The following is a 26,677-nucleotide window of genomic DNA, read 5'->3' on the forward strand; positions in this document are numbered from 1 at the left end:
ATTGGAATTGATTATAGATTTAACTCGCAATGATCCAGCACAGTGTGTTTGCTGGCTGCATCCTGTGCTATAAACTTTCTTTCTTCTATGGTAATTCTATAATCCTAATATCCACCTCATCTGTAAAAAATGGGGCTAAATACACATTTTGTATATCTGCCATTCCCTTAATCTCTACTCCTTTTCACCATTATACCAAAACCTTGACTATCCACTCACTAGGAATGCATCTTCATAATTCTTGATTGTTTTTTTAAAAAATCTTTTTTTTAATTTCCTCTTTTTAAAAATCTGCCCTGTAAGATAAATGTTTTTCTGGTTTCAAAATCTCTTCTAATTCCCCTAAACCACCCCTAAACCACCCCAGTCTTTGAGCTTCTATTTTTCCTTGCTGGATACGCTTGATTTTTAACCTATTCCTTCCACTGTTTAAATATTTTCTACTTTTAAGTGCAGTTCTATTTGCCTGTATTTCCTTCTGTTTAAACTGGACAATGTCCTTTTTGATTTCACTATTTTTCCAGTCAAGAAGCCTTGCCTTCAAATCTTTTCGATGTCTATTCTTACACTGCATTAACTATGCGCGGTGATCACTCTTTCACAATAATTCCCTCCCTTCCCCATATGTTTTGTTTTTCCTACTATAAGAAATCTATTAAACTTGCAGTTTTTTTTGCATACCTTATTTTCATGTCCTGTATCTTCAGGGGTTAACCAACATCAAACTTAATGTCTTGATTCAGCATTAATGCAGTTGTCCTCTTGAGAATGTTGCAATCCTTTGTCAAAAGCTTGTAACCCTTTATTAACTGGATGAGAGGGCAGTAAAAGCAGCTTGATGTGTCACTCCTGAAATGGTGGCTCGAAGCTGCAAGGAAAATTATTTGTCTTTTCTTTAATGAACAGTGTGTTTAGCAAAGGTAACGCGTTCGATTTGGGGCATTTACAGGGCTTGGACTTTATCGAAGTGAAAATGTTCTAATTTGATGTTTTACAGCTTGCTGTAAAGTTCCAATGGCTGAAGTTTTTTTTTTGTCTTTCTCCTACAGATTAAAGCATTACAGCAGGTCAAGGATACTACAACCAGAATATTTCTGAGCTTTTTAAAGCCATGGATAGGTGTAAGCATGTAGGACGTCTCCGACTCGCCCAAAATCACTCTATATTGAATCCCCAGAAGTGGCATTGCATGGACTGCAACACCACTGAGTCTGTTTGGGCCTGTCTTAAATGCTCCCATGTGGCTTGTGGCCGCTACATTGAGGAGCATGCACTCAAACACTTTGAGGAAACTAGGCATCCTTTGGCTATGGAGGTCAATGAACTTTATGTCTTTTGCTATCTTTGTGATGACTACGTGTTGAATGACAATGCTACGGGGGATTTAAAACTGTTGAGAAGCACTTTAAGTGCAGTAAAGAACCAAAAGTACAGTCCGATGGCACGCAATGGCAGGGCATTGCGGTCAATGGCTTGCGGGGAATCTCCTTGTTCGTTTCTGAAGAACAAGAAAGGGCAGACTCATAGTACAGAGCAGATGTTCACTGCTCTTTGGCATAGGCGCCAGTCTTTGCTCACAAAAGCAATGCGCATTTGGTTTGAACAAACGACCAGTGGCAAACGTAGAATGGAAGAAAAGCGGTTACAGGAGGAAATGGACAGACGAAAGGAGGAAGCAAGGACGCGCCGGCAGGAGCTAAAGCGCAAGTTCATGGAAGAGCTCGCCAACGCTCCACCTAGGAAAAGTTCTAGGATTTTATTTCAAATCCAGAAGGAGGCCCACAGCTCGAGAAAGTGCAGAAAACCAACTGGACGAAAGGTGCTACAAACTTCCCCTACCTCAAAACGACAAAGGAACAAAATGAAGCGGAATTATGCTGCCAAGCGTAAGCCAGTGGTAACACCTGGTGTTACTGGTTTAAGAAACCTTGGTAATACCTGCTACATGAACTCCATCCTGCAAGTACTCAGTCACTTGCAGAAGTTCAGAGAGTGCTTCTTAACCCTTGATCTCTGTGAGACTGAAGAACTATTGGCAAGAACCACAAATGGGAAAACGAGATTGTCTAACAAGGTCACGCTGGGAATTGGTCCTGCGTCTTGCATAACAGGAAGAAACGATCATGTGGGAACTTCAGGGAGATACAGCATGCCAGCTGGTTTGAATGGAGGTGCCTCTCTGGCCAGGAACCTGGAACTTATTCAACCCAAGGAGCCTAGCTCAAAGCACATCTCTCTTTGCCATGAACTTCACACGCTTTTTCGAGTAATGTGGTCTGGGAAATGGGCTCTGGTGTCCCCGTTTGCTATGTTGCACTCTGTATGGAGCTTGATCCCGGCGTTCCGGGGCTATGGTCAGCAAGATGCTCAGGAATTTCTGTGTGAATTACTGGACAAAGTGCAGCAGGAGCTGGAATCGGAAGGCACAAAACACAGGATCCTTATTCCTTTTCCTCAGAGGAAGCTCACCAAACAGGTTCTCAAGGTGGTGAACACCATCTTTCACGGGCAGCTGCTCAGTCAGGTAAAGGAAAATGACAGTGTGTGTGCAGTCCTATTTTAATTTAATTCTTCAATCCTGATCTGATCTTGTCAAGATGAAAGATGACAATGCTACTGAATGGAATACTTTCCACTTTGTAGCCAGTGACAGCACTCTTCTATCAGTTATCACATGCATGAGATGTAGCAGTAAAGTTGCCTGTGCTCAGTATAAAAGTTAAAGCCGTGTCCTTTTGGCATTGCCATCCTTCACTTTTTTTTAATGAAAACTGAAAAGGTTGCTTTTTAAACTGGAGAACTTGATCCCCCTTTTCATTTCCAACCTGGTTAACATTTGTTAGAGATCAGTTTTTTCAGCAATACCAGTGAGAGTACATCCAAGTTCTAACCTTGGGGTTTAACTTATCAATTATAACCTCGCTGCAGTTTAGAAGGTGCTGTTTGTTACTGCAGCACAATTCCCTGGGTGCCTCTACCCATCTGTTACCGTGCCCAAGTGACCATTCTTAACATATGTCGCTTGATAATGAGCCTTGGCAAGCTATTTGACTCTGGAAAGCATCAGAGCCCAACCTTGCTTCTCGCCCCTCCGTATACGTAACCACTTACTGGCATCACAGACTGGGTAAAAATCTGGAGTGGAACTATTTTTTTCTTTGCAAGTCATATTCTACGTTCCCCCCACCCCCCATCTCCCCCACATTCATGTTGTCACTGAAGTAGAGCACACCGTTGATGGGGAACCCTTTTCACACAAGGAGAGGCTGAAGAATGATCTGTTGGTTATGATTTACATCCCACAAGTTGTTTGAAAAGATTTGTTACGAGTTCATCGTAAGCCTCACAAGTTTGAAATAGCTTGTTTTCCAGGACTCACCTATTTGTAGAACAACGTGAGGATTCAAGGATTTGCTCTTTGAGTAACGGAGCATTATTTCCACTCTTTCACGCACCACCACACCATTCCCCGAAGCTTCCCTGTACTTCAAAGGGGGTGCATTTATAATATGGGGCAGCCGAGTTATAATGAAGACTACATCCACTGAAAGTGATTCTTGAAAATAAGTAGGCCATTGAGGTATTGTTACAATGCCAGTTGATGGTATCACTGGACGGGAAGATCCCAGAATGGAAGCTTGGCACAAAAGACTTATAAAACATGGAGGAACAGAGTCACTGGACCACTAATTTGTTTTAACAACAAGGAAGAAACATTTATTAAACATTAAAAATTGGATTATGATACAATACTTCTTTATTTACTCCCTTAACAAATATCACAGATTTAAAGATTGACATGGATTACAAAATACCTATTAAGCTACAATGGCCTCATTAACACACAGTCTGATTTTAAGCACACAAGGTGACTCTGATCAAATACATACACTCTCCTCTGAACCCAAGTTATTGTCTGTGGATTTCTCCTCAGAATCTTCCTATAAGGGCTGCACGGTGGTGTGGTAGCACAGTGGTCAGTACTTCCTTCACAGCGCCAGGGACCCGGATTTGATTCCCGGCCTGGGTCTCTGTCTGTGCGGAGTCTGCACGTTCTCCCTGTGTCTGCGTGGGTTTCCTCCGGGTGCTCCGGTTTACTCCCACAAGTCCCGAAAGACGTGCTTGTTAGGTGAATTGGACATTCTGAATTCTCCCTCTGTGTACCCGAACAGGCGCCGGAGTGTGGCAACTAGGGGATTTTCACAGCAACCTCATTGCAGTGCTAATGTAAGCCTACTTGTGACACCAATAAAGATTATTATTAATGGTTAGCATTGCTGTCTCACGGCGCCGAGGACGTTCGACCCCAGCCCCGGGTCACTGTTTGTGTGGAGTTTGCACATTCTCCCTGTGCTCCTTAATTGAGAAAAAGAATTGGGTACTCTAAATTTATTTTTGAAAAGAACCTCCCCAGATGATGATCACATGAGAGTTTACAAATTCCACTCCTAAAACACACTTTACAACCTTATAATAATGCTTTCCCTTAGCAGTTTTAATTCCTAAATCCAGTCCATGTTTTACAAAACACCCTTTTAAACAAAGCTTCCATTCCACTTTTATCAGTGAATCCTGTCCAGGATTTTACACCACTCCTCTAGGATTTCTTTGTCTTGATTGCAGTGCAAACTGCTTACAATTGCTTTAACGCTCCATAGAACATAGAATTCCTCCAGTGCAGAAGCAGGCCATTCGGCCCATCCAATCTGCACTGACCTGCGGAAAGCACCCTACCTAGGCCCACTCCTCCACCCTATCCCCATAACCCACCTTTCCTGCACATCTTTGCACACCAAAGGGGCAGTTTTAGCATGGCCAATTCATCTAACCGGCACATCTTTGGACTGGGGAAGGAAACTGGAGCACTCTGAGGAAACCCACGCAGACACGGGGAGAAAATGCAACTCCACTCACACGGTAACCCAAGGCTGGAATTGAACCCGGGTCCCTGATGCTGTGAGGCAGCAGTGCTAACCACTGTGTCACCGTGCTGCCCAGATGATTCCCAGACTGTATTAAAATTGCACCAAACTTTACTTCCACCTCTGAAGTCTGCTGTTACGCTTTAAATCGGGGCAGCATGGGAGCACAGTGGTTAGCACAGTTACTTAACAGCTCCTTGGTCCCAGGTTCGATTCCTGGCTTGGGTCACTGCCTGTGCGGATTCTGCATGTTCTTCCCGCACCTGCGTGGGTTTCCTCTGGGTGCTCCGGTTTCCTCCCAAAATCTAAAGATGTGCAAGTTAGGTGGATTGGCCATGATAAATTGCCCTTAGTGTCCAAAAAGGCTAGGTGGGGTTGCTGGGTTACGGGGATAACGGGAATAGGGTGGAGGCGTGGGGCCTCTTTCCAAGGGCTGCTGCAGACTCGATGGGTTAAATGGCCTCCTTCTGCACTGTTAATTCTATGAAATCTAGCTACTTCAATTGTCTCGAACTCAAAACACGTTGTATACTCTTGAATTCTTCTGAACAATACCTTGGTCTCTGTTCCCATACCTTCAGGTGACTTAAATGTTCTTTCAGTCCTAATTTCCTGGTTATCTGGATTGTATCTTGTTCGTTAGGAAGCTTGCATCTTTGTAACTCCCTTGTCCTGTCCAACTTCTGGTAGAGTTGAGAGCTTTCGCTTCCCAGTGTCCTATCTCCAAACGCCCTGGCTTCAAGTTAAAATTAATGACAAAGGGAAGCTCTTCTCTCTGGAAAGTGCCCTCCTGTTGCTAAGCACAGATTTACTTTTCTTTACTCTTCACGCCATAGCCCTCTCTAAGCACAATAGTGACACAGTTGGAACTGAACCAACCCCCACATATAAACATCGTCGTCCAGTATGAATCTAACCATTGGTTTTACCCTTCCAGGCACAGAAACATTAAATTAAACCACTTAAAACTATACCTTATTTCCAATGTTTACCAATGCAAATATAAGTCCCTTAAAACTACCTTTGTTTTCCTAACAGTATTTACAGAAGGATCATGGGGAGGTGTGCACCCATGTTTTTGTCCTATCTCCCTCTCTTTCAAATTACTTTTACGCATTTTATTTGCCTCATCGTGCTTATTTTATAATGGCTCCATCCAGCTGCTGTTTTAAATTCCCATGGTATTAGCTAGACTACCTTTAGGTCAGCTCATTTACATTGCAGTAGACATTAGGTCAGCGAGCAAAGTGAAACCCCAGCAGTGTTAAATCTGAACATGTGTAAGTATGATGATTCGGGTCAAGCCATTGTGCACTTAGGGCCTCTCATACCTTATTTATATTAACAGCTTTCAGAAGCAGTGCTGTACTGTGAATAAGGTAGCACCTATGACTCCAGAGACACACAGCTCCACCCCACCAGGTGGTTTCATTCCTGCCTCGAGGAGGCAAGATAGGGGAACAAGAGTGGGCCAATCAGGAATTGCAACATTACATTCCTGACTGTTGAGCAGCTGTACCGCACCACCGTTCCTGCATAAGCACAGTTCAGACATTGCCGCCAGTGTCGTCAGGGTTGCTGCCATCTATAAACAGCAGGAACTTGGAACAGAGGGAGACCTTCAGATTTAGAAATTGCTTCCACTGGAATATGTTCTGCAATATAATGAGGTTTCCTGTTGCTTAACTGGGTTTCTGGGTTTACATCAAAGGTACAATGTTGTAGGACCCACCAGCAGGGAAAAACCCACATTACCAGAGTTTTAAAGGTTTGAAAGATACTCGAGCTTAGTTGCTGGCTAACTTATTTGTTCTTGTTTATTTGAATCTGTGATGAGTACAGTAAAATTCTACCTATCGATAGAGATTGCACATTCCAGCGGATAAAGATGAGCACATTTTTCTTATGGTGGATAAGTTTCCAAGGAAATACCAGCATACGTGACGGGCAGCAGCCCAATTGTGAGAAGTAATCAAATGTGAATTTCATTGAACCAAGATCCAGATTTATACATGCATTTTAATTTGTGATTTCATCAAGACTTATAAAGAGCAAAGCATATGATTGCATAAAAAGTGACACCAGGAGCCATTTATGCAGCTTCAGGTTGTTTGATTCTCCCCATCCTTATTTTTGTTGCTATGCTACTGCTCAAAGTACAAGAGTGTACCCCACAAGGCAGGCTAGATGCTGGTTATGGGGCACTCTTCATGTCCCAGCCAAGGTGGTGGCCACTCACGGTTGTTTGTGGAACAGCAGAGCTGAGCCTGGTCCAACCCTGACATAACCACATTCACATGTGCAACAGAAGGTCACAACAGCAGTTGGGAGCAGAAAGCCTGACATCGCAGCAGATAGGGAAACTTAGACTGCGGCCCCCTTCCGTCGGCTCCCTTTGCACTTCCTGGAAGCTGAGTCAGTAGCATTGGCGGAGACCCAGGACCGGGTTCCATCTGGGCTGCAGATGCTGCCTGTTGTAAAGCACCAAGACCAGCAATAGTGGAGTAGAGAAAGTTGTCTACGTTTGGTTTTCTTTTGAAATTTATCAGTAAGTTGTGTGAAAATATTAACAGCATTGGATTTGAAAATGTAACTGAAGCTGTGTTTCGGTGCATGTTCAAATTCCCCATGCACAAAGCTTTCCTTTCTCGTCTGAACTATGTTTTTTCCCAAATTCCCCATGCACAAAACTTTCCTTTCTCATCTGAACTGGTATTTTTCCAAACTTTTCTGTGTTGGCTCCTCTGTCAAATATTGACACACTCCCAAGGACCTCCTGTTCTAAGTTCAGTGTCATATACCCAGAGGAAATTGGTGTGGCCATCGCAGAAAACATCCTTTATTTGTATAAAGCACCAGAAATGACTTCAGCAAACAGCATGGTCAGTAGATACAGGGAAAAGGGAATGTCCATTTTTAAGATAGTGTTCTTGCCACATTATATGTCCACACTAGACGCTCAGAAATTTAATGACCTTGCAAATCACATTTTGAACTTAAATCCTCTGAGAAACACAGAGCTGATTTATTTAGTGCCCTAAGCAACTCTCATATACCTCCTAGTGGCCGTCTCCAGAACAGCGATGAAAGAAATGTATCATCAGATGTCCTGCTTTCCTTTGGCACCATCAAAATGGTGGATTCATTGGGAAATTAAAATCAAATGGAGGTTAAAAACTAGCCAATGTCTGAGTTATGCACAGCTTGGGCCCAGGAGAAGGCCATTCAGCCCATTGAAAGCTGTCCGCTTGGTCATATTACCTGTGCTTTTTGTAAACCCAGTACAGCTATTCTAGTGGGTAAATTTGGTGACAATATGGGGGCAGTTCGTGGCGGTACCAGGCTTTTTGATTCGTAACCAATTTGATTACAGACTTGCATATTGGGTCTCAATCTAATTAGGTAGGGGGTAACAAAACATGAAGGGTGCAGTAACAATATTCTGATTGAAGCTTCATGTCAGCGCTCTCCAGAAAGTACGGTATAACCATGTCATCCTCTGTAAAATGTTTTCTGCCATTAATTTCAGCAGTGATACAGATACCCAAAAACTAAAGCAAGGCCTTTTGTCACCTAAATAATCTTATATAGTTAAAACTGCAACCACAGTTTAGAAAATGTTTAATCTGCTTTCTGAAGGTCCAGCATACAAAACAACCTTGCTTTTCTCACCTGTGCTCCATCAGATTGCTGTCCAGAACCTCCCCACACAGCCTTCCTTCAGGGATTTCAGAACTAAAAACGTTAAATTATCAGGATGGGTGGCGTAGACTAGATTGTGTGCCCTTGAGTATAGGAGACCAAGGGCTGATATAATTGAGGTGTTTATAATGATTAAAAGATTTGATGGAGAGAAACTGCTTCCTCCTGCGCACAGTCCAGAGCCTTAAAATGAATGCTAGGCTGTTCCGAGGCAATATCGGGCTCGTCACAGAAGGCAGAGGGTAGCAGTGGAAGGGTGTTTTTCTGAATGGAAGGTTGTGACTAGTGGTGTTCAACAGGGATCTGTGCTGGGGCCTCTGTTGTTTGTGGTATACATAGACGATTTGGAGGAAAGTGTAGCTGGTCTGATTAGTAAGTTCGCGGATGACACCAAGGTTGGTAGAGAAGCAGATAGTGTTGAGGATTGTCAGAGGGTACAGCAGGACAGATAGGTTGGAGATTTGGGCAGAGAAATGTCAAATGGAGTTTAATCCAGACAAATGTAAGGTAATGCATTTTGGTATGTCTAATATAGAGGGGAAATATACCGTAAATGGCAAAACTCTTAGGAATATAGAAAGTCAGAGAGATCTGGGTGTGCAGCTCCACAGATCTTTGAAAGTGGCAACACAAGTGGACAGGGTAGTCAAGAAAGCATATGGAATGCTTGCCTTCATTGCACGGGGCATCGAGTATAAAAACTAGCAAGTCATGCTACAGTTGTATAGAACCTTTGTAAAGCTGCATTTGGAATATTGCGCACAATACCGCCACACTACCAGAAGGATGTGTAGGCTTTGGAGAGGGTGCAGAGGGGGTTTACCAGGATATTGCCTGGCCTGCAGGGTGTTAACTATATGGAGAGGCTGAACAGCACGGTAGCAATATTGCTTCACAGCTCCAGGGTCGATTCCCGGTTTGGTTCACTGTCTGTGCGGAGTCTGCATGTTCTCCCTGTGTCTGCGTGGGTTTCCTCCGTGTGCTCCGGTTTCCTCCCACAAGTTCCGAAAGACGTGCTGTTAGGTAATTTGGACATTCTGAATTCTCCCTCTGTGTACCCGAACAGGCGCCGGAGTGAGGCAACTAGGGTAACTTCATTGCATTGTTAATGTAAGCCTACTTGTGACAATAAAGATTATTATTATTATTATAGACTCTGACTGTTTTCATTAGAACGATGGAGGTTGAGGGGTTACCTGATAGAGGTCTACAAGATTATGAGGGGCATGGATAGAGTGGATGGTCAGGCACTCTTTCCCAGGGTCGAGGGGTCAGTCACTAGAGGGCATAGGTTTTAAGGTCCGTGGGGCAAAGTTTAGAGGAGCTGTGCGAGATTTTTTTTTTATACACTGAGGGTGGCGAGTGCCTGGATCGTGCTGCCATGAGAGATTGTGGAAGCAGATACATTAACGGCATTCAAAAGGCATCTCGACAAATACATGGATAGCATGGGTATAGAAGGATATGGCACTAGGAAGTGATGAGGGTTTTGGCCAAGGTTGGTATCATGGCCGGTACAGGCTTGGAGGGCCGAAGGGCCTGTTCCTGTGCTGTATTGTTCTTTGTACTTCATGCAAATTAAGTCTAGAATTCTAAAACGTTGTTGAGGCTGGGGAATCAATTGAAAGGTTCAAAACTGAGATAGGTAGATTTTTGCTGAGCAAGAGTATCAAGGGTCATAGAACCGAAGTGAAGATGTAAAGGTTTTTAAGTTGCCACCATGGCGGGCTGAAGAGATTGAGTTAAAATACAGATTGACCATGATATAATTGGGGTGAACAGGCTCAAGTGAATAAAGCCGTACTTCTGTTCATTTGTACCGTCTATCTCATCTGAATCACTTCCATGGTTTCTTCCTATTCAATGTTAAACTCCTGATAGCCAGTTGGCGAAGGATGAAACCAGAGCCAATCATTACTCAGTTCATACTTATTCACAGAGTGAAACATTAAAAGTATCTACCTCCTAGCTCTTCCCCCCCCCCCCCCCCCGTGTCAGTAAGAATCTCTTTACATGTGCTTCTGTCACAACCCAATCAATGCTCTCCGCCTGCACATAGTTTTTTAAAAAAAATATTTTATTGAAAATTTTTTCCAAACAACAATTTTTCCCCTCTTACAAAGCAAACGAAACAATAACAAAACAGAAATTTTTAACAATACACAGGTAACAAAACCCCATTGTCTATTGACCTAAACTAAACTAACCCCCCCCCCCCCCCCCCGCTTCCCCCTGGGTTGCTGCTGCTGGTCATCTGTCTTCCCTCTAACGTTCCCCTAGGTAGTCGAGAAATGGCTGCCACCGCCTGGTGAACCCTTGAGCCGATCCTCTCAGGGCAAACTTTATCTGCTCCAGTTTAATGAACCCCGCCATATCATTTACCCAGGCCTCCAGTCCGGGGGGTTTCGCCTCCTTCCACATGAGTAGGATCCTGCGCCGGGCTACTAGGGACGCAAAGGCCACGACATCGGCCTCTTTCGCCCCCTGCACTCCCGGCTCTTCCGCAACTCCAAATAGAGCTAACCCCCGGCCTGGTTTGACCCGGGCCTTCACCACCTGCGAAATCACTCCCGTCACTCCCTTCCAATACCCTTCCAGTGCCGGGCACGCCCAAAACATATGTGCGTGGTTTGCCGGGCTCCCGCCACACCTCCCACATTTGTCTTCCACTCCAAAGAACCTGCTCAATCTTGCCCCCGTTATGTGTGCTCTATGTAGCACCTTAAATTGAATCAGGCTAAGCCTGGCGCATGAGGAAGAGGAATTTACCCTGCTTAGGGCATCAGCCCACATACCCTCCTCTATCTCCTCCCCTAATTCTTCTTCCCACTTTCCTTTTAGTTCGCCCACCGACTCCTCCCCCTCTTCCCTCATCTCTCTGTAAATCTCTGACACCTTGCCCTCTCCGACCCACACCCCTGAAAGCACCCTGTCCTGTATCCCCTGTGTCGGGAGCAACGGAAATTCCCTCACCTGTTGTCTAGTAAACGCCCTCACCTGCATATATCGCAAGAAATTTCCCCGGGGCAACTTATACTTTTCCTCCAATGCTCCCAAGCTCTCAAAAGTCCCATCTATAAATAAATCTCCCACCTTCCTAATTCCCAACTGGTACCAGCTCTGAAACCCTCCATCCATTCTTCCTGGGGCGAACCTATGGTTGTTCCTGATAGGGGACCCCACCAGGGCTCCCCGCACCCCTCTCTGTCGCCTCCACTGTCCCCAGATATTCAGTGTTGCCGCCACCACCGGGTTCGTGGTAAACTTTTTAGGTGAGAACGGTAGCGGCGCCGTCACCAGCGCCTCTAAACTCGTCCCTTTACAGGACTTTCTCTCCAGTCTTTTCCACGCTGCTCCCTCACCCTCCCTCACCCTCCATCATCCATCTACGTATCATTGCCACATTGGCGGCCCAATAGTAATCACCCAAGTTCGGTAGTGCCAGTCCTCCTCTGTCCCTACTACGCTGAAGGAACCCCCTCCTTACTCTCGGAACTTTCCCTGCCCACACGAAGCTCGTGATGCTCCTATCTATTTTATTAAAAAAGGTCTTGGTGATTAGTATAGGGAGACATTGAAATACAAATAAGAACCTCGGGAGGACATCATCTTAATTGCTTGCACCCTGCCCGCCAGCGATAAAGGCTGCATGTCCCACCTCTTGAAGTCCTCCTCCATTTGTTCTACCAGCCGTGTCAGATTAAGTCTGTGCAAGGTTCCCCAGCTCCTAGCGATCTGAATCCCCAGGTAGCGGAAGTTTCTTTCCACTTTCCTTAGCGGTAAGCCTTCTATCTCTCTACTCTGGTCCCCTGGATGTATCACAAATAATTCACTCTTCCCCATGTTTAGCCTATACCCCGAGAATTCCCCGAACCCCCTCAAAATTCGCATAACCTCTATCATTCCCCCCCCCCCCCCCCTGGGTCCGACACGTATAACAATAGGTCATCTGCGTATAACGAGACTCGGTGTTCTTCTCCCCCTCTAATCACCCCTCTCCATTTCCTGGAGTCTCTCAACGCCATGGCCAGAGGTTCAATTGCCAACGCGAACAACAATGGAGACAGCGGGCATCCCTGTCTTGTTCCCCTATATAATCGGAAATACTCCGATCTATGTCGACCTGTAACTACGCTTGCCGTTGGAGCCCCATAAAGAAGTCTAACCCAGCTAATAAACCCGTTCCCAAACCTCCTTAACACTTCCCATAAATACTCCCACTCCACCCTATCAAATGCCTTCTCTACGTCCATTGCCGCCACTATCTCTGCCTCCCCCTCCACTGGGGGCATCATTATCACCCCTAATAGTCGTCGCACGTTAACATTCAGTTGTCTCCCTTTTACGAACCCTGTCTGGTCTTCGTCCACCACCCCCGGGACACAGTCCTCTATCCTCGATGCCAGTACCTTTGCCAGCAATTTGGCGTCCACGTTCAATAGTGAAATAGGTCTATAGGACCCGCACTGCAACGGCTCTTTGTCCCTCTTCAAAATTAGCGATATCGTCGCCTCCGACATCGTCGGGGGTAGAGTCCCCCCTTCCCTGGCCTCATTGAACGTCCTCGCCATCAATGGGCCAACAAGTCCACATATTTTCTGTAATATTCCACCGGGAACCCGTCTGGCCCCGGGGCCTTCCCTGCTTGCATGCTTCCCAGTTCCTTAATAACCTCGTGCACCTCAATCGGCGCCCCCAGGCCTGCCACCTCCTGCTCCTCCACTTTCGGGAACCTCAATTGGTCCAGGAACTGCCGCATCCCCTCCTCTCCCTCTGGGGGTTGAGACCTATACAGTTCCTCATAGAAGGTCTTGCACACCTCATTTATCTTTCCTGCCCTTCGCACCGTGTCTCCCCTTTCGTCTCTAATTCCTCCTATCTCCCTCGCTGCTGCCCTCTTTCGCAATTGATGCACCATCAGGCGACTAGCCTTTTCCCCATATTCATATCTCCTCCCCTGTGCCTTCCTTCACAGTACCTCCGCCTTTGGTGGTCAGAAGGTCAAACTCCGTCTGGAGTCGTCTCCTCTCCCTGTACAATTCCTCCTCCGGGGTCTCTGCAAATTCCCTGTCCACCCTTAAAATCTCCCCCAGTAATCTTTCCCTTACCTTGGCCTCTGTTTTCCTTTTGTGGGCCCCAATAGAGATCAGCTCTCCTCTGACCACCGCTTTTAATGCTTCCCAGACCACTCCCACAGGGACCTCGCCGTCGTCATTGACCTCCAGGTATCTCTCAATACACCCCCGCATTCTTGCACACACTCCCTCATCCGCCATCAGTCCCACATCTGATCGCCAGAGTGTTCTCTGCTCCCTGTCCTCTCCTACTTCCAGGTCCACCCAATGTGGGGCATGATCCGAAACCGCTATGGCTGAGTACTCAGCTTCTTCCACCCTAGAGATCAACGACCTTCCCAACACAAAGAAATCTATCCGGGAGTACACTTTATGGACATGGGAGAAGAAGGAAAACTCCCTAGCCCTAGGTCTAAGAAATCGCCATGGATCCACTCCCCCCATTTGGTCCATAAACCCCTTAAGTACCTTGGCCGCTGCCGGCCTTCTTCCGGTCCTTGAGCTGGATCTATCTAGCCCCGGGTCCAGCACCGTATTAAAGTCCCCTCCTAAAATCAAGTTTCCTGCCTCCAGGTCCGTGCCTGCACATAGTTAACCACAGTTGATGTGCAATTAACATCCAAATCCTTCCCCAAAACCTGAGCAATATTGAAACTCGTGTTGTCTGTTACAATATCCAGTGTTTCATCTGTTTGTTCTGTTATTTTCCAGTTAAATAAACTACAGCTCTCGGACTCACAACTATTTCACATGACACCTTTGCATTCAATACTATGTTTGAACTGAAACCACACATACAACAGCAGAAACAAAGTCCCCACAGACTCCAGTCACATTTCTTTACATCTAAAATTTAAAGTGGTCCAACATCTTTTACTCTGCGTGTAATTATGAAAGTTAGTTTGGCAGATAAATTGTTTTCCATCTCTTCAACCCGCCATGGTGGCAACTTAAAAACCTTTACATCTTCAGGGTTTTAGAAGGTACATTCAGCAAACCACCAACTTAAACGTAAGACATTGCAAAAATGTTATACCTTTTAAGCTGTTCAGTGTCACCACTTAACTCCAGTCCAGTCCTACTCGTATCAAATGAATATTTACACTAAGAATTCCTGGTGAAATTTAGTGCAAAGAAGTTTAAAGTAAAGCATGTTGGTAGGAAGAACAAGGAGAGGTAATACAAAATAAATGATTCAATTCTAAAAGGAGTGCAGGAACAGAGAGACCTCTGGGGATATGTGCATAAATCACTGAAGGGGCAGGCCAGTTTCAGAAACTTGTTAAAAAGACATATGGTATCCTGGGCTTTATAAATAGAGGCATAGAGTACAAAAGAAAGGAAGTTATTATGAAATAAAACCACAAAATACTGGAAATATTCAGCAGGTCTGGCACCATCTGTGGAGAGAGAAACAGAGTTAATGTTTCATATCTGTGATCTTTCATCAGAGCCTGCAAAGTTGTGATGAACTTTTATAAAAACACTGGTTTAGCCTCAGTTTTGGAGTATCGTATCTAATTCTGGTCACTGCACTTTAGAAGTGCTGCCACGGATGAGGGACTTGCATGGATAGATTTGAGAAGCTGGGGTTGTCTGCCTTAAGGGAAGACTGAGAGGAGATTCGGTAGAAGTATTTGAAATCACAAATGCTAAGGACAGAGTCGATAAGCGAGTAACTGTTCCCGTTGGCAGAAGAGTTGAGAACCAGAGGAGACAAATTAAAGGTGATTGGCAAAAGATATGGAGGGGAACAGTTTTATGCTGCGAGTGATTAGCATCTGAAATGCACTGCCAGGAGGTGTGGTGGAGGCATGTTCAATTGTGGCCTTCAAAAGGGAATTTGATAAGCACCTGAAAAGAGAACATTTGCGCCTGCAAGGAACGGATGGGGCAGTGTGACTGGTTGAATTGCTCTTGCAGATAGCTGGCACGGCCACACTAGGGGCTTTTCACAGTAACTTCATTGAAGCCTACTTGTGACAAGCGATTTTCATTTCATTTCATTTCTGTGCTGCAACCATTCTATAACAGCATTGCTCCTCCTGCCCCTGACATACTTTCTCAGATCCTGACCAACCAACATATTACAACTGACTCCAGCCAACTTATTGCAGAGAAAGGTTTTTAAGGTGTCAGCTTTCACAAAAGGCCATCAGCTGAGATTCAATTGAGGCAACAAAAAAAAAATCACCTCGAGTATCTTGGGACCGGAATGATGGCTCCAAAATTTGCCATCTGCAAATGTTCTACATACCAACACCAACGTTACCCATTGCTGCTTAGCAATTGGGGATGTGCCGGGCAGTCAAAAAACACATTGTGCATGAGCAGAGCTCTCTTTAAGATTAATGGTTAAGCAGCAATCCCAAAGGGACTGTGCATGCACGAAATGAGCCTGGCAAAGCATGGGAAAATTTGAGGGAACGCTGATCAGCACATGTCTGAGGGAGAGTACACTTTTGGGTCATAAAGGGAACAGACACTTCCACTGGCATTGATATTGCACCACTGTTAGAAAATTCAAATAAGAATTTGAATTTTTAGTTTAACAAAATAAGTTTGGTTGACTATATATATTTTAAAGTTCTTCAATCCATCAATCCTCTGAATTAATCAAACCTTTTTTGTTTTTTTTCAGTGATGGCCTTAAATTAATGCCATCTAGTTACTGGCTTACCAAGCAAGGGAAATACCCCCCCCCCCCCATCAGTTTACTTTCTCTAAGCCCAACATAATTTTTCCTTAAGCTTTTTCCCAATGGTGGAAATTGCTGCAGTCTTTCTAGTTTATTCACAACCCTCCTTTTATCTTGTTGAATTTCTTACGCAGCTCCACTAAAGTAGAATCCCCAAACTGCAGACAATATCGGTATAATCAGTTATTTGTTTAGGTTTGACATTAACTCTTGGTTTTCCCATTCTGTGATCCTACTGATAAAACTTCCAAAGCTTAATCAACTTATCCTCCCGCTTTTGAAGATTTGTGTGTTTGAATCCTCCTTTTCAAACATGTAACAACCAATTCTATTGTTGCTCAGGGCAGCACGGTGGTGCAATGGTTAGCTCTGCTGCCTCACGGCGCCGAGGTCCCAGGTTCGATCCTGGCCCTGGGTCACTGTCCGTGTGGAGTTTGCACATTCTCCCCGTGTCTGCGTGGGTTTCGCCCCCACAACCAAAAGATGTGCAGGGTAGGTGGATTGGCCATGCTAAATTGCCCCTTAATTGGAAAAAATGAATTGGGTACTCTAAATTTATTTTTAAAATATTAATTCTATTGTTTCTCTGCACAGCCGTATTCCTTGTATTACAGTAACAGTACAGACTGCTATGTTATTCTGTATTTCTTTAACTGTCCATGTCACCTCTGCAAACAGTTTTAAAAAAAAAAAATTAGAGTACCCAATTATTTTTTTCCCAATTAAGGGCAATTTAGCGTGGCCAATCCACCAAACCTGCACATCTTTGGGTTGTGGGGGTGAAACCCACGCAGACACAGGGAGAATGTGCAAACCCCACACAGACAGTGACCCGGGGCCGGGATCGAACCCGGGTCCTCGGCGCCATGAGTCAGCAGTGCTAACCACTGTGCCGCCCTCCTAGTCAATTAAAAAAAACATTTTTGTGAAGGCATTTTCAATATATACCATAACAAAGAAGTACAAAGGCCAAAAATATGGCAACAGGAAACAAACTCCTCCCTCACTGCAGGCCCCCAAGAAACAGACCCCCCCCCCACCCCACTGCCACGCGTCCCCCCTTTTCCAGCTTTTCACCCCACACCCCACCCAAACAAAAAATAAAGTGAAACCCCAACCCCCCCGCTGACAACTGGTGAACAGTCTTCACCTCAAGGTGGACCCCTCCTCCATGCCTCGAATGGCGAACTTGATCCTTTCCAAATGCAGGAACTCTGTCAAATCACTCACCCATACACCTGCTTTCGGCAGCTCTGAGTCCCGCCAGCACAACAAAATCTGTCTCCGGGGTATCAAGGAGGCAAAGGGCAACACGTCAGCCTCTCTTCCCACCTGCACTCCCGGATCTCCAACACTCCAAATATCGCTCACCTATACCCCAAAATCTTTGACATTATGTCCGAAAACCCTTTCCAAAACACCTCCACCTCGGCTACGCCCAAAACATATCACATGATTCGCTGGGCCCCCTGCACACTGCCCGCACCTATCCTTCGCCCCATAAAAGAACCAACTCATCCTGGACACTGTCATGTGGGCCCTGTGCACCACCTTAAATTGGATACGGCCTAGCCTTGCTCACAGCCAAGACATATTCTCCCTCCGCAGAGCTTCAAGGCCTGGAAACCGCCCCACAACAAACAAATCCCTAAAATATTCTTAACCCCACCTGCCGCCACTCCCGAAACCTCACATCCGTCCCCACCGGGGCAGACCTTAGATTGTTGCAAATCAACGCCCACAGAGACTTGCCTTCCAATCCAAAGTGCTGCCGACCCTGGTTCCAAACCCTCTGCTGATACCACCACCGAACGGGTGGAGTACCTGACAGCCGGGAACGGAAGGGGCGCCAACAACAGTGTCCTCAGGCTGGTCCCTTTACACGAGGGCGCCTCCACTCACCCCCAAACCAACCGCTCCTCCACCGCCCATTTCCAAACCGTTGCCAGATTCACTGCCTAGTAGTAGTTTGACAAGTTCAGCAATGCTATTCCCCCGCCCCACCCGTTCCCCATCGTTCCCTCTCTTAAAAACAGAAGTTCCCAGTCTATGATGGCTTAGCTGGTAGTTTAGATAGAACTACGGAGGATCCAACTGTCCTTGATTTTTTTTCTCTCTGCGCTAGATGCGGGAAAAAATTTATTATGGTTTTTGCTGATCATCACTGTCCGGTGATCACTGTTTGCAAGGTGCCCCCAGGAAAAAGCACCCAAACATCTGCCCCTTGGCTGTTATTCACTGCCACTTTTGGGAAGTGAGTGCCGATGGAGGTATTGGAATTGTTTTTTTCTTGTATTATAACAGCAATGGAAACCTGCATTAATGTAGCACCTTTAACATTGTTAAAAAGGGCAGCACGGTGGCACAGTGGTTAGCACTGCTGCCAACGGTGCTGAGGGCCCAGGTTCGATCCTGGCCCCGGGTCACTGTCTGTGTGGAGTTTGCTCTTTCTCACCCTGTCTGCCCGCGTTTCACCCCCACAACCCAAAGATGTGCAGGGTAGGTGGATTGGCCATGCTAAATTGCCCCCTTAATTGGAAAAAATGAATTGGGTACTCTATCAATCAAAAGTTGACATTGCAGTTCTACAGTAACCCACCAACCTCAACAGTTTCATCCTGTGTGAAGAATGGCTGAAGTTGGATTTGTGGTACTGGAGTTTAACCACCAAACTGCAAAACTCTCAGGTGTGGAGAGAAAATCCAGACACTTTTCTTTAAATTAAGGATGGTGACATATTTCCCAGTCAAAAGGAAAGATTAACATGTGAGCCTGCCTGACCACTCCTGTGATAAGGGCACAGTCATTATCATAGATTATCATAGAATTTACAGTGCAGAAGGAGGCCATTCGGCCCATCGAGTCTGCACCGGCTCTTGGAAAGAGCACCCTACCCAAGGTCAACACCTCCACCCTATCCCCATAACCCAGTAACCCCACCCAACACTAAGGGCAATTTTGGACACTAAGGGCAATTTAGCATGGCCAATCCACCTAACCTGCACATCTTTGGACTGTGGGGGGAAACCGGAGCACCCAGAGGAAACCCACGCAGACACGGGGAGGATGTGCAGACTCCGCACAGCCAGTGACCCAAGCCGGAATCAAACCTGGGACCCTGGAGCTGTGAAGCAATTGTGCTCTCCACAATGCTACTATGCTGCCCTTGTATAGTATTTGTTAATATATTACTGGCACTGTCAATGCGAGAGTGCAGTTAAACTGCTTAATCAAACCAGGGCTCCATGCACTCACAGTCAGGCACACAAATCAGCCGTGCATAAAAAGGTGTTCTCTAACTGATGAAGTAATTTAGACAAGAAACCCAGTGTTGGATCAGCACAGAATTCAGCATTTAATGTTGGGGTAGCCTCAGTTGTGTTTTAAAAAAATATATATTTATTAAAGTTTTTTAACAACACAATTTTTCTCCCTTACAAACAATAAACCCCCCCCCCCCCCCCCCGGTAACAAACTAACAAGAGATTGCACTGAGCAAGATACATACATGGCAAAATGGTATATTTACATAGCTTTATACACTGGCTCTCTCCCGCACGTGCCAGTTAGCATCAGTTGTGTTGATACTTGGAATTATTTTGCACAGATTCATTGCCTTGGTGACCAAATTAAGGATGTGTGTCCGGACCACATTGATTCCTTGTTGACAGAGTTAGTTGATCCCAGCCAGTGGAGCAGGAGAAGTGATACAGTTGGCCACAATGCTCCTGAGAAAACCCGCTCAGATTTTTACCTCTCCATTGTTATTTGGTGCCACTGTGGGGAACTGAGTCGCATTGGACATTGAGGATGGAATCAAGGTTTTTTTTAAAAGCCCCTGCAGTATAACAACACATATGTGCATTTATGTTGCACCTTTAACTTTATTAAAAAAAAAACATTTAGAGTACCCAATTCTTTTTTTTTTCAAATTAAGGGGCAATTCAGTGTGGCCAATCCAGCTGCGCTGCACATCTTTTTGGGTTGTGGGGGTGAGACCCACGCAGACACGGGGTGAATGTGCAAACTCCACACGGACAGTGACCCGGGGCCGGGATCGAACCCGGGTCCTCGGCGCCATGAGGCAGCAGTGCTAACCACCGTGCCACCCCTCATGTGGCACCTTTAACAATTATTTAAAAATCCAAAAATGCTTCACGTGACCATTATTAACAAAAGTTGACACTCCGCCCATGTGAGATATTGGGATAGGTGACCAAGGGCAGCACGGTGGTGCAGTGGGTTAGCCCTGCAGCCTCACGGCGCCGAGGCCCCAGGTTTGATCCCGGCTCTGGGTCACTGTCCGTGTGGAGTTTGCACATTCTCCCCGTGTTTGCATGGGTTTCACCGCCACAACCCAGAGATGTGCAGGGTAGGTGGATTGGCCATGCTAAATTGCCCCTTAATTGGAAAAAATGAATTGGGTACTCTAAATTTATTTTTAAAAAGCTAAAATTAGCTCTGGGTGGGGTTTGAAAGAGTGGCTTAAAGAAATTCAGAGGTTTAGGGAGGGAATTCCAGAGCTCAGGGTCCCGGCTGCTGAAGCCCCCAATGAAGTGACCAGAATTGTAGTAAGACCGAGATGTATGGCTTGAGGAGGTTACAGAGATACGGTTGGCCCTGACATCACTCATGTCCTAAGCTCCTAATGAATACTTCGGTTAACTACCTGTGCATGAGGCAGCATCGTCAGCAGAAATGGGAAAGAGAATATTTGTACCACTGAGTTGTCTGAATTTGTAGATTTGTTTTTAAATGGGGAAAAAAGGATGTTTTAAATAATCTGTAATCTTTATTAGTGTCACAAGTAGACATGCATTGAAGTTACTGTGAAAAGCCCTGAGGTGAATGTCCAATTCGCCTAACAAGCAGGTCTTTCGGGACTTGTGGGAGGAAACCGGAGCACCCGGAGGAAAGCCACGCAGACACAGGGAGAACATGCAGACTCCCCGCAGCAAGTGGCTCAAGCCTGGAGTCGAAACCGGGAACCTGGCGCTGTGAAGCAACATTGCTAACCAATGTGCTACCATGCCGCCCAATTTGGCCATTTACTGATGTTGCAGAATGTGTTTTTTTTTTTAATAAACATTTTATTGAGGTATTTTTGGTATAATAACAAAATAAACAATACACATGAAACCATAACCATAGTGCAAAAGCCATAGTGCAAAAGCTCCCCTCTATGAACATATCCCCCATCCTCTCAATCACCGCTCTCTGCCATAACCGGAACCCCCCGCCCATACTCCCCGGGGCAAACCGGCGATTATCACAGATTGGGGCCCAGACCGATGCTCCCATATGCCGCCTCCACTGGCCCCAAACTCTCAGGGCCACCACCACCACTGGACTGGTGGAGTACCGTGCCGACGGGAACGGCAGAGGTACAGTTACCAACACCCCCATAACGGGCAGCATGGTAGCATTGTGGATAGCACAATTGCTTCACAGCTCCAGGGTCCCAGGTACGATTCCCGGCTTGGGTCACTGTCTGTGCGGAGTCTGCACGTTCTCCCCGTGTGTGCGTGGGTTTCCTCCGGGTGCTCCGGTTTCCTCCCACAGTCCAAAGATGAGCAGGTTAGGTTGATTGGCTATGATAAAATTGCCCTTAGTGTCCAAAAATTACCCTTCGTGTTGGGTTGGGTTACTGGGTTATGGGGATATGGTGGAGGTGTTGACCTTGGGTAGGGTGCTCTTTCCAAAAGCCGGTGCAGACTCGATGGGCCGAATGGCCTCCTTCTGCACTGTAAATTCTATGAATTTACCTCTCGTACAGGTCCCACCCTTATTGACCTCCTACTCTAAACTACTCCCCCCCCCCCCCTTGCTGATGATTAATTTCCCGCAAAGAAGTCGACGAACGGTTGCCACCTCCGGGCAAACTCTTTAACAGTGACCCTCAAGGCGAACTTGATTTTCTCTAAAATGCGAAAGCTAGCCATGTCCGATAGCCAGGTCTCCGACTTCGGGGGCTTTGAGTCCCTCCATGCTAATAGTATCCATCTCCGGGCTACCAGGGAAGCAAAGGCCAGAACGTCTGCCTGTTCTCCTGGATTCCCGGGTCTTCTGACACCCCGAAAACTGCCACCTCTGGACTCAGCGCCACCCTTGTTTTTAACACCCTGGACATCACGTCCACAAACCCCTGCCAAAATCCCTTAAGCTTTGGACATGCGCAGAACATGTGGACATGGTTCGCTGGTCCTCCCGCACATTTTGCACACCTGTCCTCAACCCTAAAGAATCTGCTCATCCGGGCCACTGTCATGTGGGCCCAGTGAACGACCTTAAATTGTATCACGTTGAACCTGGCACATGTTGCAGACATGTTGACTCTACTCAACGTGTCTGCCCACAGACCATCCTCTATCTCTCCTCCCAGATCCTTCTCCCACTTGCACTTCAGCTCCTCGGTCTGCGTCTCCTCCGACCCCATAAGCTCCTTATAAATGTCCGAGACGCTCCCTTCTCCTACCCACCCTCTGGAAACTACCCTGTTCTGATTCCCCCTTAGTGGTAGGAGTGGGAAGGTTGCCACCTGTTTACGTAGGAAGTCCCAAACCTGCAGATACCTGAATTTGTTTCCTCTCGCCAACCCAAACTTTTCCTCCAACGCCCTGGTACTCTGAAAGCTCACCTCTATGAACATATCCCCCATCCTCTCAATCACCGCTCTCCACCATAACCGGAACCCCCCGCCCATACTCCCCGGGGCAAACCGGCGATTATCACAGATTGGGGCCCAGACCGATGCTCCCACAGGCCGCCTCCACTGGCCCCAAACTCTCAGGGCCGCCACCACCACTGGACTGGTGGAGTACCGTGCCGGCGGGAACGGCAGAGGTGCAGTTACCAATGCCCCCAAACTGGTGCCCTTACATGAAGCCGCCTCCATGCGCACCCATGCCGACCCCGCCCCCACCACCCACTTCCTGATCATGGCTATATTAGCCGCCCAGTAATAGTTGCTAAAATTTTGCAGCGGCAGCCCGCCCTCTCCACGACTCCGCTCAAGCATTACCTTCCTTACTCGCGTCATCCGCATAGACTGAAACCCTGTGCTCCACCCCCCCCCCCCCCCCCCCCCCCCGGACCAGTCCTCTCCAGCCCCTTGAGGCTCTTAGAGCAATTGCCAACGGCTCTATAGCCAGCGCAAGCAACAGCAGGGAGAGGGGGCACCCCTATCTCGTCCCCGGGTGCAGTCTAAAATAGTCCGATGTTGTTCTCTTCGTCCGTACACTTGCCACAGGAGCCTGATACAGTAACCTGACCCAGTCAATAAAGCCCCTCCCGAATCCGAACCGTCCCAGTTTCTCCCACAGATAGTCCCATTCTACCTGATCAAAAGCCTTTTCTGCATCCATTGCAATCACTACCTCCACCTCCCTACCTTCCGGGGGCATCATGATCACATTTAACAGCCTTCTTACATTGGCCACCAACTGCCTGCCCTTAACAAACCCCGTCTGGTCCTCCCCAATAACGTCCGGAACACAATCCTCGATCCTGGAGTAAAAGATTTTGGCCAGCAACTTGGCATCTACATTCAACAGGGAGATCGGCCTATCGGACCCACACAGCTCCGGGTTCTTGTCCCGCTTAACAATCAGCAAAATTGTTGCCTGTGACATCGAGAATGTATTTGTTAACATGCACTGTCAGTGGATGTAAATTACTTTGTGTGTGTGTCCTGTAAAAAAGAGTGGCTAAGGTAAATATTGGTCCTTTGGAAGATGAGAAGGGAGATTTAATAATAGGAGACGGGGAAATGGCTGAGGAGCTCAACAGGTTTTTTGGGTCAGTCTTCACAGTGGAAGACACAAATAACATGCCATTGACTGATGGAAATAAAGATATGACAGGTGAGGACCTTGAGATGATTGTAATCACTAAGGAGGCAGTATTGGGCAAGCTAATAGGGCTAAAGGTAGACAAGTCTCCTGGCCCTGATGGGATGCATCCCAGAGTTTTAAAAGAGATGGCTAGGGAAATTGTAAATGCACTAGTGATAATTTATCAAAACTCACTAGACTCTGGGGTGGTCCCAGAGGATTGGAAAGTAGCAAACGTGACACCACTGTTTAAAAAAGGAGGTCGGCAGAAAGCGTGTAATTATAGACCGGTAAGCTTAACTTCGGTTGTAGGGAAAATGCTAGAATCTATCATTAAGGAGGAAATAGCGGGGCACCTGGAGGTAAATTGTCCCATTGGGCAGACGCAGCATGGGTTCATAAAGGGTAGGTCGTGTCTGACTAATTTGGTAGAATTTTTTGAGGACGTTACCAGTGCAGTAGATAACGGGGAGCCAATGGATGTGGTATATCTGGATTTCCAGAAAGCTTTTGACAAGGTGCCACACAAAAGGTTGCTGCATAAACTAAAGATGCATGGCATTGAGGGTAAAGTGGTAGCATGGGTAGAGGATTGGCTAACTAACAGAAAGCAGAGAGTGGGGATAAATAGATGTTTCTCTGGTTGGCAACCTGTAACTAGTGGGGTCCCTCAAGGAACAGTGTTCACAATTTACATCGATGATTTGGAGTTGGGGACCAAGTGCAATGTGACAAAGTTTGCAGACGACACTAAGGTGAGTAGTAAAGCAAAAAGTGCAGAGGATACCGAAAGTCTGCAGAAGGATTTGGAGAGGTTAGGTGCATGGGCTAGGGTCTGGCAGATGGAATTCAATGTTGCCAAGTGTGAGGCTATCCATTTTGCGAGGAATAACAACAGAATGGATTATTATTTAAAGGATAAGATGTTAAAACATGCTGCTGTGCAGAGGGACCTGGGTGTGCTGGTGCACGAGTCGCAATAAGTTGGTGTGCAGGTGCAACAGGTGATTAAGAAGGCTAATCGAGTTTTGTCTTTCATTGCTAGAGGGATGGAGTTCAAGACTAGGGAGGTTATGCTGCAATTGTATAAGGTGTTGGTGAGGCCACATCTGGAGTATTGTGTTCAGTTTTGGTCTCCTTACCTGAGAAAGGACATATTGGCACTGGAGGGAGTGCAGAGGAGATTCACTAGGTTGATCCCAGAGTTGAGGGGATTAGATTATGACGAGAGGTTGAGTAGATTGGGACTGTACTCATTGGAGTTTAGAAGAATGCGGGGGGATCTTATTGAAACATAAAATTATGAAGGGAATAGACAGGATAGATGCGGGCAGGTTGTTTCCACTGGTCGGGGAAAACAGAACTAGTGGGCATAGCCTCAAAATAAGGGGAAGTAGATTTAGGACCGAGTTTAGGAGGAACTTCTTCACCAAAGGGTTGTGAATCTCTGGAATTCCTTGCCCAGTGAAGCAGTTGAGGCTCCTTCTTTAAACGTTTTTAAGAAAAAGATAGATACCTTTCTAAAGAATAAAGGGATTCGGGGATATGGTGTACGGGCCGGAGAGTGGAGCTGAGTCCACAAAGATCAGCCATGATCTCATTGAATGGTGGAGCAGGCTCGAGGGGCCAGATGGCCTACTCCTGTTCCTAGTTCTTCTGTTCTTATGTATTTGAGTTTGTGCCTCAACAGTACAAAAAGGGGATCGAGGAGGGGGCGTTACTGGAGGGCAACTCTCCTGAGGCTATTCTTGCATATCGCTGAACAGGGCTCCAAGTTTACACTAGTTATTAATAGCGGAAAGAAGCACCCTCAATCGAGGAATGGAGGGGGAAAAAAGTGAATTTAGCTGTAGATGTGGAATGATCTGACCGTTTATTGAAATATTAGATTTAAATGTCAAATGAAGGAGTCAGTAAATCAACTGGAGATTTTGCACCTTAAAAGGGGTTACCGACAGACAAATTAAGCTATTCCAAGGTAAGGAATTAAGTATAAAGTTACATTGCTAAATGATGAACAATTGTCTCAATTAGAAGTAACCCATCTCATAATAAATAACATCCTCAATTTCATTATCTTCAGTGCACTGAAGTGTTCATGCCTTACTCTACATTTGCACAATAAACTGCAAGTTTCATTAGCACTATTCATAGAATCATAGAATTTACAGTGCAGAAGGAGACGGTTCGGCCCATCGAGTCTGCACCGGCCCGGGCAACACGGTGGCGCAGTGGATAGCACTGCTACCTCACGGCGCTGGGTCACTGTCCATGTGGAGTTTGCACATTCTCCCCGTGTTTGCCTGGGTTTTGCCCCCACAACCCAAAGATGTGCAGGATAGGCGGATTGGCCACGTTAAATTGCCCCTTAATTGGAAAAAATGAATTGGGTACTCTAAATTTATTTTAAAAAGTCTGCACCGGTCCTTGGAAATAGCATCCCACTTA

The 26,677-nt window shown here is 46.2% G+C and overlaps 1 protein-coding gene across 5 annotated transcripts in view; it reads left to right on the forward strand.

Annotated features, from left to right (window-relative positions):
- usp49 (ubiquitin specific peptidase 49) overlaps positions 1-26,677 on the forward strand; it is a 76,246-nt gene that overhangs the window by 22,945 nt on the left and 26,624 nt on the right. For all 5 annotated transcript variants that reach the window (XM_072479973.1, XM_072479976.1, XM_072479972.1 and 2 more), the window contains exon 3: positions 1,050-2,524. In XM_072479973.1, the coding sequence (XP_072336074.1) occupies positions 1,112-2,524 (1,413 nt within the window). In that variant the 5' untranslated portion in view covers positions 1,050-1,111. The remainder of the gene's footprint in view (positions 1-1,049; positions 2,525-26,677) is intronic.

This window comes from Scyliorhinus torazame, chromosome 17, assembly GCF_047496885.1.
Source record: "Scyliorhinus torazame isolate Kashiwa2021f chromosome 17, sScyTor2.1, whole genome shotgun sequence".
Lineage (NCBI taxonomy): Eukaryota > Metazoa > Chordata > Chondrichthyes > Carcharhiniformes > Scyliorhinidae > Scyliorhinus > Scyliorhinus torazame.